This window comes from Hyperolius riggenbachi, chromosome 6 (genome assembly GCF_040937935.1).
Source record: "Hyperolius riggenbachi isolate aHypRig1 chromosome 6, aHypRig1.pri, whole genome shotgun sequence".
Taxonomy (NCBI): Eukaryota; Metazoa; Chordata; class Amphibia; order Anura; family Hyperoliidae; genus Hyperolius; species Hyperolius riggenbachi.
The window spans coordinates 151416560-151433922 of NC_090651.1; the positions used below are offsets into that span (position 1 = coordinate 151416560).

General features: G+C 41.7%; 1 protein-coding gene across 3 annotated transcripts in view; it reads left to right on the top strand.

Moving 5' to 3' along the window:
* Positions 1-17363, top strand: part of CAMSAP2 (calmodulin regulated spectrin associated protein family member 2) — a 184211-nt gene that overhangs the window by 108023 nt on the left and 58825 nt on the right. For 2 of the 3 annotated variants that reach the window (XM_068240085.1, XM_068240088.1), the window contains exon 5: positions 5669-5701. The exons of the other annotated variant lie outside the window; for it this stretch is intronic. In XM_068240085.1, the coding sequence (XP_068096186.1) occupies positions 5669-5701 (33 nt within the window). The remainder of the gene's footprint in view (positions 1-5668; positions 5702-17363) is intronic. 3 annotated transcript variants of the gene reach the window in all.

Below are 17363 nucleotides of genomic sequence, written 5' to 3' on the forward strand. Positions count from 1 at the left end.
ATGGGACTGTTTCCACTTGTCAGTTTTCATTTGCGTTTTTGTGTGCAGGATTTTTCTGCACGGTAGACCCTGCAGAATTCACCTGCGTGTGGAATGCAGGCGAATTGCACGCAATGTATTTAATAGGGAAATCGCATGCGTTTTCCCCATGCGTTTTTTGCCGCGAATTCGCATGCGATTTCGCATAGGTACCCATGTTAATTCACACAGGCAGTGACATGGTTAAAATCGCATCACCCTAACCTATGCGAAATCGCGGCAAAAAACGCATGCGGAATCGCACCCGCATGCGATTTGCCTGCGGTGATTCGCCGGCGATTCCGCAACGCAATAGTGGAAACGGGCCCTTAGGCTGTTAACGCTTGGCAAGTTAAAATTACCAACCAGTGAGGTAAATTACAGACTAGTTTGGTAACTACCTCAACGTGTTAATAAATGTCAATTCACAAAGACTTGAACAGGTAGTAAAGCAAAGTGAGATGTTCAGTATATTATGCCTGGTACACAACATGCAATATCCCATCAGATTGACAGGTTGAATAGATGATTTTGACTGATCAAATTTCCCATCATTTTTCGGATAGATTTTTCCGATCACTTCTGTACAAAATTGATCAGAAAATCATTTGAAATCCTGATCAAACCTGTCAGAAATTATTATTTTGATCCATTGATCTGATGGGAAATTGTATGGTGTGTACCAGGCATAAGACCAGCTCTGATCTGTCAGAAACTAGCAATCAGCATGCTATAACATTGACAGACTAAAGCAGAAAGCCAGTAGGAAAAGCCTCCCCCCTCCTGCTTCTCATCTCATTTGATCCAGTGCACTGACGGCAAGTGGGAGATAAGAATGACAGAGCAGGAGATTTAGAATATCCAGTATATCAGCACACCGTTTTTCATAAAGTCACCCTCTTTATTGAGCCATATAGTTCACAAGAATAGCCGTCAATTGTTTTGGGGGCCTTGCAGGGTCCCCCTTTATCACAGCGTATGGTTATCAAGGCGTAACCACACGCCTTGATAAAGGGGGACCCTGCAAGGCCCCCAAAACAATTGTCGGCTATACTGGTGGACTTTATGGCTCAATAAAGAGGGTGACTTTATGAAAAACGGTGTACTGATATATTGGATATTCTGGACTTATTGCGGCATAGCCTATGCCACAGTATCGAGCACCTGACCCTACAGATTGGTGTGCCCACTCACACTCTTCATACAGAGCAAGAGATTTAGACATTCAAAGAGGCGTTTCTGTATTCCTTTGTGCAGATCTACTGTATACACTCACCTAAAGGATTATTAGGAACACCATACTAATACAGTGTTTGACCCCCTTTCGCCTTCAGAACTGCCTTAATTCTACATGGCATTGATTCAACAATATGCTGAAAGCATTATTTAGAAATGTTGGCCCATATTGATAGGATAGCATTTTGCAGTTGATGGAGATTTGTGGGATGTACATCCAGGGCATGAAGCTCCCGTTCCATCACATCCCAAAGATGCTCTATTGAGTTGAGATCTGGTGAATGTGGGGGCCATTTTAGTACAGTGAACTCATTGTGATGTTCAAGAAACCAATTTGAAATGATTCAAGCTTTGTGACATGGTGCATTATCCTGCTGGAAGTAGCCATCAGAGGATGGGTACATGGTGGTCATGAAGTCATGGACATGGTCAGAAACAATGCTCTGGTAGCCCGTGGCAAATGATGCCCAGTTGGCACTACGGGCCTAAAGTGTGCCAAGAAAAATCCCCCACACCATTACACCACCACCACCACCAGCATGCACAGTGGTAACAAGGCATGATGGATCCATGTTCTCATTCTGTTTATGCCAAATTCTGACTCTATCGAGACTCATCAGACCAGGCAACATTTTTCCAGTCTTCAACTGTCCAATTTTGGTGAGCTTGTGCAAATTGTAGCCTCTTTTTCTTATTTGTAGCCGGTGGGGTCTTCTGCTGTTGTAGCCCATCCGCACAAGCGTGTTGTGTCTTCACAAATGCTTTGCTGCATACCTCGGTTGTAACGAGTGGTTATTTCAGTCAACGTTTCTCTTCTATCAGCTTGAATCAGTCCGCCCATTCTCCTCTGACCTCTAGCATCAACAAGGCATTTTCTCCCACAGGACCGACGCATACTGGATGTTTTTCCCTTTTCACACCATTCTTTTATAAACCATAGAAATGGTTGTGTGTGTGTGTGTGAAAATCCTAGTAACTGAGCAGATTGTGAAATACTCAGATCGGCACATCTGGCACCAACAACCATGCCACGCTTAAGATTGCTTAAATAACCTTTCTTTCCCATTCTGATATTCATATTGTAGTTGAGTAGATTGTCTTGACCAGGACCACACCCCTAAATGCATTGGAACAACTGCCATGTGGTTGGTTGATTAGATAATTGCATTAATGAGATTGAACAGGTGTTCCTAATAATCCTTTAGGTGAGTTTATAATGATACATAAAAGAGCTCCCTCTAGTGGCATGTATGCACATCTAAAAGATGCAGGAAGCAGAAATGGCTCATGCAGATAATTCTGCACAGCTTGCTGCAGAAATCTACTCCAGTGAGACTTCTACAAGTACAAAGACTTAGTAAATTGAAGCAACATTTTTTTTTTGTTGTTAAATGACCGAACCTCCACCACGTGTGATAATCTTTGTGAATTAGGAAAAAAATGTCTAAAATACCGACTGTGGTATTTCACGACTTGATTTTTTTTTTTAATGCACAGCAGGGAATGTCTGCATTGTCTAAAGGTACTGATTTATACAAGATGACCGTGACCCAGTTTATTTTTTTTAGGCAACAATCTCAGATCTGATATATGAGAGCAGTGGATAAACATTAACCTCTGTTATAGGGAACAATTGCTAAGGCAAGTTAGCAAACCTGTTGTAGTTGCAATTCTTTTGAGATAATCAGAGCCACATTGCTGCCCACACAACACAAACCCAACCTTTCCATTCTGTGAATTTAATTACAAATAGACTGATCATGTCCTGCCTGATGCTGTTCCTAAACACTATTTTTCGTTTGTTATGGTGATTGAGTTATATGAAGAATTACAGCAGTTGGCACTACAGATTATGAAAAGAATCTTGTCAGTTGTGTCACGGCCACATAATCCATGGCCTAGGCTGGCTGCTGTCCAAAGAGGTGGCTGCACATGGAACAGGGAGTTGTTGCATTGTGAAGAGATGGACAAGAGAAGCTGAAAATGAGGTGCAACATATAAAAGAGAGGAAATGCTGCTGTACAAGCATGCTATGCTACACATTAAAAAAGGGGTGGGGGGGGCACACTTAGAATTGGTGGGAAGCTGTTGTACATGCAAGGAGTGGTCAAGTATATAGTCAGGGCTGCACATGAAAAAGGAAATACAAGAAAACTGGCATAGAGAAAAAGTATAACTTCAGCCTTGGATCATGTCTCTATGAAGTAATTGTGTATTTCCCAAATACATATTGATGAAACCAGTACTCTATCACTTACCCAACTGCTGACAGACCAGCAACTTACAGTTCTCCCGATCACTGGTCTGATTGATTTCCACTCAAAATGTAGGGAACCTTGTCAACCATATTATGGGCAGAGTTTACCAAAATAGTGCATTCTGCCTGTTATCAGTTGGGATAGTCACTTGTCTTTTAGCACTTAGTAGCTAAGGTTGGATGATGCTTTTATGGTTGACCACTCTGTCCTCTATATTTAGCTTCCCGAAAGAGATGGATTTGTGAGAATATCTGTTGATCCAATTCCTGGAGAGCATCACTGCTCTCCTCACCTGGCATCCCCCCCACCCTATACTTGCTGGTTTTGGAAAAAGTTGGTCTATACTTATTAAAGGTTAAAGAGAAATGATGCTAGTTTGCAGTGAATTACATTTTTGTAAGTTTACATTTTGTAAGTTTTTTTATATTTTAATTTGGTGTTCAAGACAAATATTAAAACAGTGCAGCCATTTTACTAAATTTTTAAAGCACATAAGTAGCCTACCTCTTAACACTAGCTCAAACGGCACCAAATTCTACACACTTGTATACTTACACTGAGTGGCAACAAAATTAATAGACATAGCGTGACATAACACAGAGTTGCTTATATGAGACATGCTCAGCTTTGAACAACGTAGTTATCACAGGCGTTAAGGTCAAAATGGGTAAGTCAAAAGATTTAAGTGACTTTGAATGAGGGATGATAGTCAGGGCAAGAAGAGCTGGTTCTAGCATCTCTGAAACAGCGACTCTTTTAGTATTTTCCTGCCCAATGGTATCTCAGGTGTTTAGAGAGTGGCAGTTTAGAAAAAAAACCTTCAAGCCATAAAGACTATTCTGGTTGAAAAAGGCAAGTGAATAAGAGAGGAGGAAGGTGAGTAGCATGCATAGTCTGCAGTAACAGAAGGGCACCAACACGACAAATTACAGCTGATTTCAATGCAGATGCATCACAAAGCATATCCCAACGCACAACAAGGTGGACTTTGCAAAGGATGGCCTTTAGCAGCAGGAGACCATCAAGAGTGTCTTTGGTATCACAGAAAAATAGGAAAAGATTCCTGTTGTGGGCCCTTGCCACCGTGCTTGGTCTAGCCTGACCTCAATCCTATTAAGCATTTGTGGGACGAAATCGAAAGATCACTTCAAAGCTCTGCAATGCCACCATCCAGTATGACCCAACTTAGAGCTGCCATTATGTCAGCATGGGCCAACATTCCTCAGCAACAGTATCCGCATCTTAAGTCCATGCCAAGAACAATATCGGCTGTGATCAGAGCTAAAGGTGGACCAACACGTTATTAGAGAGAGTCTCTAATTTTTGGTCACTTAGTGTATAAGCTTAGAGTCTGCCTCTGCTTGCTAAAGACCCCATGTGCTGGCCACAAATGGTAGACATAAAATATTCATAGGAAACATTTTGTGTACACTGAACATGTAAAATGAATATACTGTGTATGTTAATTATATATCATTACTGAATATAATGAAACCATATAGAAAATCTGTGTCATATCTGACACAGTGATTGCTAAGAGTAAGGCTAAATTTGATACACCATTGCCCGCCTACTTACAGTGCTCATTTTGAAAAACAAGGTTTGAAGTATCTCTCCAGTTGGGTGGGACAAACTTTTGTGGGGTCTAGCCATACCCTCCACCCATTCACATGTCTAAAAGGCACCCTGGGCTTACTGTAGAGCTGGTTTTATCGTCATGGGTCTGGGCAAAGGGCCATGGCTATGATCCCTTCTATGGCTCCAGTACCAGAAAGTCCTAATTGCAGTGTGACTGCCAAAGCTCTGTACAGGCTCATTTTTGAAAATCAGCACTATAGGCAAAGTAATGAGGCTGTATACAATGCAGCTTTAATCTTAGTCATACTGTGTCAGGTTTGGCACAGTGTCTCTTAAAAACCTTGTTGATTCCAACTGTTGACTAGTAACTGCAGACCTTTGCAGTGTTTTATGGCAAAGTTCATTTGGAAATTTTTGTTAATATTACAAGAATAAAATGTGTTGCTGTTCCGTAAACCTTAACATGCTATTTTTGCCAAACCCAGGCTGCTTCATGAAGCTAAATCTGATTCATTCTTTCTCTGTTTGCTTTTTTCCTTGCCTTGCTTTCTGTGTAATTCCCGCTGCTCCCTATGAAGTCTTCTTCCAAATGGTTTTGGAAACTGGTCCCTGTAAGTGCTGCTCAGCTTTTAATGTGTTGTGTTGGTGTTTAGTGGCTTGTTCGCCATATCATGCCGTTTGTCCTCATCACTCGCCTCATTGTTCAGCAGACTTTTCCATCTTTCATCAGCGTAAGCAATAGATTGACATTCAGTATTTTCCATGCAGCATGCTAAGCTGTTTTCTGGGTGATGTTCAAATGTAAATTTGCAGCTTCCTGCAGGATATAGCAGAGGCGGCCCTGCAGACGGGTGATTTTTGGTCTCTCCTCTCCTGTTTTGGCTCTGCGATCTAAAACACTGTGTGACTGTGTCTGGCTTGCTAATTCTTTCTATTGTTTCTAGAATAAAGTTGGCAGGTAATCCTTGATGATCACAGCAGCAATCATATTCCAGGCGTCAGTGTTGTAAGAACAGGTGCTGCAATGACAGCCAAGTCAATAAAGTTTACTACTATAGTTGTGGAAAGCATCTGCCTGCGCTGCCCCTAGTGGTCCAGTCAGCCTAAGCATGTGTAGCTTTGTCTCACATCTCCAGTAGACGTTACAGGAAATTTGTGTCGTTACAAGTGGCAGTGTCTAATTCTAATTAAAAATATGGTTCCTGATGAGAACTTTTTTGAAACTTTTTTTTTTTTTTTTTTGCTGACTTTTTTTTTATTAGCATGGTGGTTCAGCGGATACTGTAGTATTTTTTTATTTTGCAGCACTAGAGTCCCATGTTCAAATCTATGGCGCGTGTATGCTCTCCCCAGGTCTGGATGGGTTTCCCCACATTGCAAAAACATGCTAAAAGAGAACTTGAAGTGAGAGCAACATGGATGCTGCCATCTTTAGTCTTTAACAAACTATGCCAGTTGTCTGACTTCTGTGCTGATGCTCTTTTTAAAGAGAACCTGTAACCTTAGGAAAAAAAATAAACACATGATGCTTACCTTGAAAGGGGGAAACCTCTGGATCCTAATGAGTTGTCCCACCGTCCTCCTGTGCTGTTCCTCCTGTGCTGTTTCGTTCCAGTTCTGGGATCCCCACACTGCACAGACCAATATTTACATTGCCTGTCGGCACACTAACGGATCTCTCGATCGGGCTCAGCTATTTCAGAGGGAAAACTGCTAGTGCGCCTGCGCAGGACCGCCTACAGGTGCTGACAGGGGAACTTTCGGGAGAGCCAGCGCTGGATGATGTCCACTGGTGAAAAGGACCGGAGAAGCCTCATTAGGATCCAGAGGCTTCCCCCTCTTGAGTTAAGTACTCCCCATTGGCACTGGTTTACCCTTCAGGTTTACTTTAAAGAGTAACTGTCTGGCATAAAATCAAAAATCAATTATTTATTTTTATCTGGTAAACAAGTAATAAGGATGCTAATCAGGCAATCCAAAAGTTAAAATCACTATTACTTTTCTTGTTGATAAATTAGCATTCCCCAGTTTACCCGACTCTTATTTGGTACACAGACAATTTGGTACACAAAAGAGAAGTTGCGGGGCATGCTGGGTTGTCTTTTTTTTGCTTCTCTACTTCCTCTCAGACTTACAGTAACTAATGCAGCCTTATTGGCTGAAGCCTCTTTTCCTCCTGTTATCCCCTCCCAGTGGAGACTAAGGGTGGATATTACATCACGACTGGCTTCAAAATAGCCACAGTAAATATGGAAACTGTCTAGAATAGGATTCTCTACTTTTCCTTTATAAAATTCACAGGAATCATAACGTGGACAGTGCAATACCTATGTTATGTAAGTAGAGCAAGTATTTATCTACTTATATATTTGTTTTTTTTCCTGAGATAGTATGGCTGACAGATTCTCTTTAAAGGAGTCATCAGGCATACAAGATGAAGGCCAGTTTACTTACCTGGTGCTTTCTCCAGCCCTTTGCAGCCGACTGTCCCACGATGATAGCTACGTTCGCAGACGCCGACTTGGGATCCCTGCCCGGTGCAGAGGACGACATTGAAGTTGCCCTCACTGAACCTGTGTGAAACGCCACTGTCAATCAAACCCACATTGGACGTAGCGCACTGCGCAGTAGTTCTGTGCCTGCGCAGTAAGTGGCGGACAACGTGGCCTTGATTGACAGCGGCACTTGCGGAGGCGCAGTTTGGGGGAACCCGGGCCGGCGGCTGAGAGCAGAGCTGTGGCGTGAGACATGTCAGCTGCAGGTGGCTGGAGAATGCCCCAGGTAAGTAAATCGGCTTTCATCTTGTATGCCTGATGACTCCTTTAAGTCACTGGCCCAGAATAGGCATGCAGATTAGAGCTTTGACTCTGGCTTTACTCTCCTGGCTGCATGCTTTTTTGCAGATGTGTGACAAAAAAACAACTAAAGCCTAAAGTACAGCATGACAGCCAGGCAACGGGCATTGTTTATAAGGGAATGAAGATTGAATCATCCATATTCCTCTCCCTTTAATTAAACCCTCATAATTGCCCTGAGATTAAATGCAAATTAGAATGGGACTATCGTAGGGATTACATTATTCTCTGAGGGACAATTAGTGGCATAAGGTCATTCAGAGAGTGACATTCATTTGCTTTTATCTGCCAGGCAAGGTATTCTTTCAGTTTAATTAAACTTGCATCTGACGGGGTATTACAGTATTATCTCGTTATAGTAAACATTCGGGTATAGTAAACTAAATGTTCAGGTCCCGGCCAAGCACTATTATAACTATGGGAGTAACGCCTGCTATAGTAAACCCTAATGTAATAGAAATTCTGCTAAAGTGTATGTGTTTTTTGCCCCCTCCTGTGGTATTCTGTATATGGCTATAGTTGAAAGTGGACGGGAGCATGTTCCATACCTCATTAGAAGATCCACAAGCCGTAGTCGCTGGGCGGGCTGGCAGTCATTTGTAGCCTGCTCGCCATCTGCACAATACTCTGCGCCTGTGTTGATCACCTCAAAAGCACCAGCAAATGAGACCTATGCTTCCTGTATAAGCTGCTGCCTGATGACTGAGAGAATTGCCTGTCATATTTGACTTGCTTTTGCATGGCTGCAATGCTACATTATCATTTAGGCTGCACAGAAGTGTGGACAGAGGCACACACTTATCAGTACTGTATCTGCATTAACTGGTGAGACCTATGGTTCCTGTGCAACCTGTTGCATGATTATTGCATGCAAATCCCTGCATACTGAGCTCTGTGCATTTTGATCTAGCTTAAACATAGACTGTGCTCACTTGCTGAAGCATTAAAAATAAAGAAATGACTCCCAGTTATTGACTACAGTAAACTCCTAGTTACTTGATACAGTACTATTGTATACTTAAAGAGCTTGAGTGTGATCATTTCTTTTATGGTACACTTCTGATATAGTAAACTACTTTTCCTGGTCCCATCTATTGCAGTGCTGTACAGACTATATAGTCTTGTCATTTAACTCACAAACGAATCCCTGCCATAGCCATATGTCCATCATATCCTGGTCCGATCTATTGCAGTGCTGTACAGACTATATAGTCTTGTCATTTAACTTACAAACGAATCCCTGCCATAGCCATATGTCCATCATATCCTAAACATCCTAAACGCAAGCATTTGACAATAATGATAGCATAAGTCTATGTTAATTTTATAACTTGGTTGTAGATGAGATTGTATGCTATACACAATTGCTGTGTTACATTTGTGATCAGTTCTGGACCTTTTCCATGTATGTACAGAGGTCTCTTGGCTCCCAGGATCTGTGCGCTAACAACCAGACATACTGGAAATCAATGCCCAATCACCACTATTACCGTATATACTCAAGTATAAGCTGAGTTTTTGGGACAAAAAAAAATGGCCCAAAAGTGGGGGTCTTTGCTTATACTAGAGTCACAGTCACCAACCCCCCACCATTTTAGAGCATTTCTCTGTCCTCCGATCTGTCCCTTCTGCCATAAATGTGCAGCAATATGATGCGGCTGAATTTCCGTGTCCCCCCGCCAGAGCGGAATATGCAGGCATGTAATTTAACTCCTGTTCTCCCCCTGCTAGAGCGGAATATGTGTATTTCTGCTGGCCCCCACCCCGGGCATATGCAAAGCGGCACAGAGCATTCACTAACCCGTCCATGCTGCAAACTTTATCTTGCCGTTGCGGTCTTTTTTCCTATTATGCCCTCTAGCGACATCTTGCATTACGTGCACAGGACAACATAGAGATGGGACCGCTGCAGGTAAGCTGAAGCTGGCGGCATGAAGTAGTAAGTGAATGCCGCGCACCGCTTCGTGTATGCTGGGCGGGGGGACAACGGGCACTTGCTGCTTTGGTCTGGTGGTGGGGCACCCAAAATATACATATTCTGCTCTGGCGGGAGACGCACAGAATTCAGCAGGAAGCTGCAGCCATAATACATTACTACAAATCTCGCGCTGGCAAGGGGCAACAGTATTCAGCAGGTGGGGGCCAGCTATAATACATGATGCTTGCATATTTTGCTCTGGCGGCAGGCAGCTACAATACATCAGCTGCATCATATTCAGAATCAGAATCATCTTTATTCGCCAAGTGCGACACAGGGTGCCACACCCGGAATTATTTGTGGACACATGGCAGACAAGGTTGGTAGTGCAAGTTGACATCGTCGACATAGTGCAGGTAGTGGTTACATAGCATGCAACAGTATCACAGCGACAGTATGACTACAACAATATTAGCAATAACAAAACATCAACAATAACAGCAATAACCAAGCACATAGTGCGGATAGCAGCCCCATCGTGCGGGAAACCCATGATATGATGTGTACTATGTGGAGCAGTGTGGCCTACAGGCATGCTCTCATTCGTTGAGTAGGAGGACTGCCTGGGGGAAGAAGGTGTTTCTGTGCCTGGTGGTTTTGGTGGGGATGGTCCTGTAGCGGCGGCCTGAGGGCAGGGGGTCGAAGAAGCGACTACCAGGGTGGGATGGGTCATGGATAATCCTGTTGGCCCTGGACCTCATTCTAGATGTATGGAGGAGGTCAAGGGCGGGCAGAGGTGCAGATATTGCTGCAAACTTATTGGGGGGGGGGGGGGTTACACTAACCCAGCCAGTCTGCCCAGTATGTGGTCACACAGGCACAGCAGGCATTCTGCTTGCCTGTAATCTGCAGTTCCTTGGTTATTAGACTAATAAAGGCACACTTTAGGGAGGTGCAATTAATACTGAATTTGTATGTCTGTCGATAGCACTGACATCTTCTGCGGAACTTTACAGAGTACACTGCTTAGTTAAGCTACTACCTAGTCACTTATGTATACAAGCAGTAACTGTGCAAGAAGCAAGAAAGAGATGGCACCAGTATGTGACACCTGTGCCAGTGGATAAAGTAACTGGAAATCCTAGCAATATCCAGTCATATCTATATTTATTAAAGTTTTCCTGACTGGGAGTACAGTGAAGAGTATGTATACCTGCTGCAATTCCTACCTTCGGCTTATACTCGGATCAATCATTTATCCCTGTTTTTTAGGGGAAATTTGGGTGGACGGCTTATACTCTAGTATATACTGTATGTACAATTGCAAGTGTCGGCATCTCTCTCCCATTCTCCCGTCCCTCTGCATAGAGCAGAAGACACTGACCAGCAGACAGCTGAAGTGTTTACATGAGGAAAGACTGTGAAATCATCTCCAATGACTGTTGTAGGCACCAATTTTACAGGGGTGTGCAGGCCTTTTCTCAGTGGAACATTACAACTTGGCAGGCATTCAGCAGACACAACTCTATGAACACTTGTTCCTTTCTAGCTTTAGGCAGACCAGGTGAATCTGGGTGAAAGTGTTCAACACTAAATGATTTTGCTTTTTAAATCCTCTTCATCCAGTAATGTAATAGCCAGGATACGGAAGGATTTCCATCTCTGGAAAAGGATGTAAGGAAGTAACAAGTTTTGTTTTATTTTTTATTTTTTTTGCTTTGTGTTTTTTTCTATCTTCAGTTTTTTCCCTCATTCTCTTGCAACTAGAACACCATTTATTTTTCATCATAAATAATGAAAAACAAGAACCATATCAACTTGTTTAAACATCTATCTTCTAGACAATGCTTTAACTGTCTTATTCAGATTTTGAAAGGAAATTGTAATATCAAGTTGTACTCTTCTTTCTATTTGATCTATCACAAAGTTCAGCATTAAAACCTGATATAGGCAGGCAGGTCCAAACCAGGAATGAATAAACAATTGCTGTTCTTGTTTCAATGATAAAGATAATGCTTTATTTATTATTCATTATAAGTATCTCAAGGGAGCCATATCTTATTAAATTGTTCAGCTTTGTTCATGATCCTGCCTGTCATTTATTTCAGTCTTATGTTAAACTGCCACTAGGTCTTTACCACAGATAATGTTGGGCCACAGCCCTGTTTCAATTGCATTCTAATCAGACATTTGGCAGCTGTTTGTGTGGTTTACAATTCTCTGTGTTTCTTTTCTAATACCTAAAATTGGTTTGACCAACGATGATATAAATAAGGTATTATAAGCCTGAATAGCAGTGAAGCTCTCTCACTAATAAAGTTATGTCTATGGGCAGGACCAAAGAGTGCGGTGAGTTGTGCTAACAGAGCCACAAACCTGCCATCACTAGGTTGAGGCATCTGGAAACATATTTTGCCTGAATGAGTGGGCTAGATACCAAAACTCTAATATCTTAAATAAATATTCCTTATGCTGAACGCATATTGAAGTTTTGTGTGCATTAGTCCAAAAGGACAACTATTTTTTCCTCGGTTAATCTCTGATTAAAGCTGTTTCCGAGAAATGCATATACTTTTGATGGGCCTCATATGTTTTTTTCCCCCCATAAAACTAGCTTATGTATTTTGTAAATAAGACACTTAATATTTTGTGTCTCCAAGTAAATCTTTCCAAAGGCAAAAATGTAGTTTGTTGCATTTTTTTTTAATTGGAAAAGACAACAAATCTTGCCTACAGGCAAGCGTGGTGATGGGAGTTTCATGGTTTGGTGATGAATGAGTGTTGCCAGCACTGGGGAACTATGAACCATGACTGCCGACATGTACTGTGACATACTGAAGTAGAGCATGATCCTCTCCCATTGGAAACTAGGTCGCAGAGCAGTATTCCAACATGACAACCCCAAACACACCTCCAAGACGACCACTGCGTTGCTAAGGCAACTGAGGGTAGAGGTGCTGGACTGGTCAAGCGCATGTCCCCAGACCTAAATCCTATTGAGCATCTATGCTGCATCCTCAAAAGGAGGGAGGAGGTCTACAAGATCTCTAATGTTCACCAGCATCGTCATGGAGGAGTGGAAAAGGATTCCACTGGCAGCCTGTGAAGCTCTAGTGAACTCCATGCCTAATAGAGCTAAGGCAGTGCTGGAAAGTAATGGGTTGCCCACAAAATATTGACACTTTGGTCACAATTTTAATATTCTTCACTTAGTAGTGTACCTGCTGTTGTTGCCAGCATTTTAGACATACTGTGTTGAGTTATTTTAGTGGGACAACAAATGTACCTGTTATACAAGCTGTACACTGGCTTATTTACATGATATCAAAGTGTCACATCTTCAATAAGACTATGTACAAGAGGCATTATTGTGAAAAAAAAAACCTATTTCTCCGCTTTTATTTACATTTGAGCAATAAAGTGTCCAGTCCAAAATTATTCACATCCTTCACAAACTGTCACAGCCTGTGGAAAAATGCAAAGTTCTATACCATTCCAAATAGTCCAAGCTGTTCTAAAGCATTCTAATTACCCTGATCGACTGGGAACTGCTGTTTTAATCAACTCAACAGGTGAAAAACAGCAGCTCTCTGCAGTTGGTTTGTGGACAGTCATGGCTAAGACAAAGGAGCTCAGTGAGGACCTGTGGCTGCGCATTGTGGCTGCTCACAAGTCAGGAAAGGACTAAAAGGCCATTTCTAAATGTTTTCAAGTTCCAGTGGCTACAGTGCAAAATATTATTAATATTATTAAAAAATACAAGAAATCTCAGAGGACGTGGTCGTAAGCCAAACGTGACACCTGTGCTGGCCAGAATCCAAGGATCACCACCATGGCCACACTGGTGAATCTGGGCTCTGCTGGTGCAATGTCTCAAGGCAGACAATCAAACGGACACTACACACTGCTAGGTTCCAAGGATGCAGATCAAGGAGGATGCCACTTCTCTAGATAAGGCACACACAAGCTTTTGCTTGGCTTTTGCAAATGCTCATCTGGACAAAGAAGAAGACTTCTGGTCTTCTGTGTTATGGTCGGATGAAACAAAAATTGAATTGTTTGGTCACAATGATGTTTTCTTCATTTGGTGTGAAAAAAAAAGAGAAGCCTTCAACCCAAAGAACAACATCCCCACTGTCAAACATGGTGGTGGGAACCTAATGCTTTGGGGGTGTTTTTCAGGCAATGGACCAGGGAATCTAATCACAGTAAATGGCACCATGCAAAAAGCGATACATGAAGATTCTCAACGACAACATCAGGCAGTCTGCAGAGAAATGTGGCCTTGGGCACCAGTGGACATTTCAGCATGACAATGACCCAAAACACACAGCAAAAGGCGTGAAGAACTGGTTAGCAGACAACTGCATTAATGTTTTGGAGAGGCCCAACCAGAGTTGAATCCAATTGAGAATCTGTGGAGGGCGCTAAAGATCAGGGTGATGGCAAGAAGACCCTCCAACCTGAAAGATTTGGAGCTCATTTATAAAGATGAATTAGCAAAAATACCTGTGAAGACATGCAAAAAGCTGGTCTGCAATTATAGGAAGTGTTTGATTGCTGTAATAGCCAATAAAGGCTTTTCTATTGATTATTGAGAAGGGCATGAATAATTTTGGACTGGACACTTTTTGCTCAAATGTAAATAAAAGCTGAGAAATGTTTTTTTCCACAATAATGCCTCTTGTATATCGTCTTATTGTCTTTTGAGAGACACCTATGTAATTTCCCGTCAAAAAATTACTTGCTGGTTGAATAAAAAATTTTTGTCCGAACTAATAAAAAATCCTTAGGGAAGACTTGTTAAGTTAACTGTGTAATGAAGGCAAGTGGAAGAAAGGGCGCCATATATTACCGCTAGTAGTATGTCAGTAAAATTACCGATATTCTACTACTGAATTACCATAATAAAATATTGGTAATATTTACCAACATTTTGCTATAATCTAACCCTACTCTCACACAGAACCCTTCCACTACCGATGCCTAACCCTTAACACCCCCCTCCCCTACTGATGCCTGACCCTTAACCCCCCTCCCCTACTGATGCCTGACCCGTAACCCCCCTCCACTACTGATGCCTGACCCTCAACCCCCCCCCCCCACTGATGCCTGACCCTTAACCCCCATGAGCCTAACTCTTAACCCCCACTGCCATTCAAGCCTGCTATTTACTGTCACTATTTGCACAGCAAGTAGCCTAAACAACTGCTATTTTTTCAGGAGCCTCCAGGCGCACAAATCTCCAGTCTTTGCTGCTATTCAGCAAAAATCTATTAACCCTTCGCACACTCACATGCAAATGCTCAAACAATTGCATTCACAGATTCACTCATCCAGGCACAACTGTTATCCCTACAGCTAAATTAAAAGCCAGGGTTTTAGTTCACAGAAGAATGCATTCTTATGCTTAGTCACCTATACTGCGCAGAAGTACCCAGGTAAACATAGGTGTCCTAACTCTGGCCCTGTAACATGCATAGTGCAGACATGCAAACACATTCATTGCATCAAACCTATCAATGGATTAGGAGCACACATCCTAACTTCCTCTCCTGGGAAAGACAGTGCATCTTACCAATCGCACAAGGGAGCTAATGTTATGTGTCCATGTGCACCATGCGCATACACCAGCATAAGCTGTCTGCATGCTGACAAACATACAGGGGAAGGGGGGAGTGCACCGAATTGGACCCTAGCCACAGGGGTCAATGATAAGAATAAACATACATATATCCAGGCACATCGCCTCTAGTTAGGACATTAAATAAATTATTAGGGAAAGGGAGGTGCTGAAGGGGGTGTGGCTAGAAAACAGCAAAAATCTATTAACTCTTCGCACACTCACATGCAAATGCTCAAACAATTGCATTCACCAGCATAAGCTGTCTGCATGCTGACAAACATACAGGGGAAGGGGGGAGTGCACCAAATTGGACCCTAGCCACAGGGGTCAATGATAAGAATAAACATACATATATCCAGGCACATCGCCTGGGTACTTCTGCGCAGTATAGGTGACTAAGCATAAGAATGCATTCTTCTGTGAACTAAAACCCTGGCTTTTAATTTAGCTGTAGGGATAACAGTTGTGCCTGGATGAGTGAATCTGTGAATGCAATTGTTTGAGCATTTGCATGTGAGTGTGCGAAGGGTTAATAGATTTTTGCTGTTTTCTAGCCACACCCCCTTCAGCACCTCCCTTTCCCTAATAATTTATTTAATGTCCTAACTAGAGGCGATGTGCCTGGATATATGTATGTTTTTGCTGCTATTCAGGCTGTTATCATTGCCACAAATTCCTGCTCCCTTTTTTCCAGGTTCAGATTATGAGAGGATGCATGGCTATCAAAGACTATCGGTACCCATTAAGGGTACAATTTTTATGATTCTAAAATGCGATCGATTTGGGAAGTTGGAAATAATCCTTTGTGACCAACAACAGGAATTTTTTTATTCAATTTCTACAAAGAATTAAGATATTTAGACAAATATTTATTAGGGCCAAGGTGAATAATTACTGATGACAAATATTCGGTGTTAACAATCTTTAATTTAACATCAATTATTTTGGTAATTTGTTACTGTATTTGAAAATTAAAAAAGTAATTACAATAACAAACAAGGTGAAACATTAGATAATTATATCACCAATTAAAGTTGAAAACAAAGTTAACAATAAAACTGTGTTTTATTGTTAAGTTTAAAATTTGTATTGTATAAGAGCAATACAAAAGTTTGGTAAATTAACTTTGTATTCCTATTTATGTACAAAAGTCAAGAGGACATGAGCTACACATGAAGCAAAGGAGCTTTATTTTTTTTTTTTAAACCACCTGTTTAGAAAAGGGTTCTTCATAGTTGAGATGTGGAATGTCTTACCACAGCAAATTCTATATTTGCATTTACAAGGAGCTTAAATGCTCTTGGGTATCCACAGCTTTGGTCACCAGTCAATAAGATCATGTGGCTTTATCATTTTCTTTACATAGATTCATTAAGGCACAAGAATTTGAACTTAATGAACACTTATATTGGTTTAGACCTAGACATACTGTGTATACCAATGTTATGGTGGGGCAGCTTTGCTCAGTCTGGCACAGGATGCCGAGACCCATATGCAAATTCACTTTTTCACTTGAGTTTTCTCCAAGGAGATAATTTTTCATCTTCTATTTAAAATAACTTTCTAGCACTTTTCAGCTGTGAAAAGTACTGAAAAGTAGCTAAATAGTACTATCAAGATTATTCGGAGTATTTTCTTGCTTTCTGTTGGCTTGAAAGGCATTTTATTGGCACATTAAAAAATATCACATTGGCGAAAACTCAGGAGAAAAAGTGAATTGCATATGGTCCCTTGAGTCTTTGCATAGAACTGTGAACTCTCAAGACTTCAATGAAATTCATGAGTAAAACGTACTGCGCTGTTTTAAATAACTCTATCTCAGTCGCACAAAATGTAACAGGATAATGACCCAAAGGACACCGCTAAAGCCTCTT